General features: G+C 41.4%; 1 protein-coding gene across 1 annotated transcript in view; it reads left to right on the top strand.

The window, feature by feature from the left end:
* The window catches only part of H257_05634 (hypothetical protein), a gene marked incomplete at both ends in the record, with an annotated part of 7,694 nt that extends 7,370 nt beyond the window's left edge, over nt 1-324 (top strand). Inside the window, one exon of the mRNA XM_009830565.1 lies at nt 67-324. Coding sequence (XP_009828867.1) covers nt 67-324 — 258 coding nt within the window. The remainder of the gene's footprint in view (nt 1-66) is intronic.
* Nucleotides 325-1,571: the final 1,247 nt, after the last annotated feature.

The following is a 1,571-nucleotide window of genomic DNA, read 5'->3' as shown; positions in this document are numbered from 1 at the left end:
TTGTACATGTTCTACGGGTTCAACGACTCGATCGTGCAAGTGTGGGCGTACTGGTTGATGGGTCAGTTCTCGGACGACATGTCCACGCTGGGTCGCTACGCCGGTTACTACAAGTGCGTGCAATCCGGCATGGCTGCTGTGGGCTGGCGTCTGGGCGGCATCCCCATCTCGCCCGTGTCCAACATTATTGTCAACTGGACGCTCTCCACCGTCGGTCTCGTGCTCGCCTTCATCTCGGTTAAGACGTACATGGAAGAAAAGACCCACGAGGAGGCCTACGAAGGCGCGGAAACCCCCAAGGACAAGGTCATGATTGCGCATTAAGTGGACAGCTCCTCCAGTATTATTCATTTGTATTATTTATTTGTACTATAATAGTATTATAACCTAACCAATCAATTGTTGCCTTCATATTGACACCTTTTCTAATGGCCACAACGTAAAAATTGCTGCATTGACAGTGAATTGGCCGTTATATTACCTCTGTCAGCATTATATTGCTCCAGACTACTTTTTCAAGATTTAATGGAAATACTTCAATCAATTCAAGGCTAGAGCTAGAGTAAGGGTTCGTCTGGTAACCGGAAATATAGCAATATTCAGGCCCAAAGCGCCATTTAAGGGCCGAATTCAACAAATCTGATCAAAATTGAAAGATGTCTTGCCTGCAGAGGTTTAACCCAAATCCAATAATTCCACGTGGGATTTACTCGTTGAAGAGGTCCAAAACGCCACATTACAAATGGACCTTTTACATCCATTTTGAAAATGGCATTTTGGTTAGTCCCATTTTGCGAGAAAATGAAATATTATTCTTTGAAATGTTACCAGTCGCACCCTAGAGCTAGAGTAATCTAAATACGAATTCAGGCGGCTGTTTGTCCTAACTTTGTGGAAGATATCCTAGAAAGAAAGGGGGATGATGATCAATTCTCATCGTATTCATCAATAAGTTTTGATAATTAATATCTGATCTGAGTGTTGATTTATCCACAGATAGAGTTTGATTCACATTACGTGGTACAGTAGGGTTTGTTCAAACTGTATAATATTGTAGAAATTGTATATAACTGGTACCAATATAAGTGGGACAGAGGTACAGGGGGCGACGGATTTTAAGGGACACCGAAGTTTTATGGAAGTACAGAATATTATACTAGTAGCCAATTTGAATATGTGAAAAGTGTCAAGAAGGGGCACTTTGGCCGTTCTTGCTTTGGCCTTTTTCGCCGAGGTTCGGTCACTTACGGTCACTTACGGATAATATCCGGTCATCCGGAATTATCCGGTGTTCTTTCTCTATAGAAGCCGGACTGTTTATGCCCAATCATAGGTCAGCTAAACAACTATGGTGCACGTCATCTATAAACTACCAACTTTTCACAAAATTTTCTGACTTCTATTTCATATTCATTACTCAAAATTGCAGGAAATTGAGACGTATAATCGACAGATCTCAATGTGGTGAAGAAATTTTACGTCTCAGATTCAAATTTTGTGATGAATTGGTCCAGAAATAGATATTTAACCTAGCGGTATTTTACATGGGCGCTTGGATATTTGGCCATAGG

This window comes from Aphanomyces astaci, assembly GCF_000520075.1.
Source record: "Aphanomyces astaci strain APO3 unplaced genomic scaffold supercont1.10, whole genome shotgun sequence".
Taxonomy (NCBI): domain Eukaryota; phylum Oomycota; class Saprolegniomycetes; order Saprolegniales; family Verrucalvaceae; genus Aphanomyces; species Aphanomyces astaci.
The sequence above is the reverse complement of the archived record's forward strand: the minus strand, read 5'-3'. Positions and strand labels throughout refer to the sequence as shown.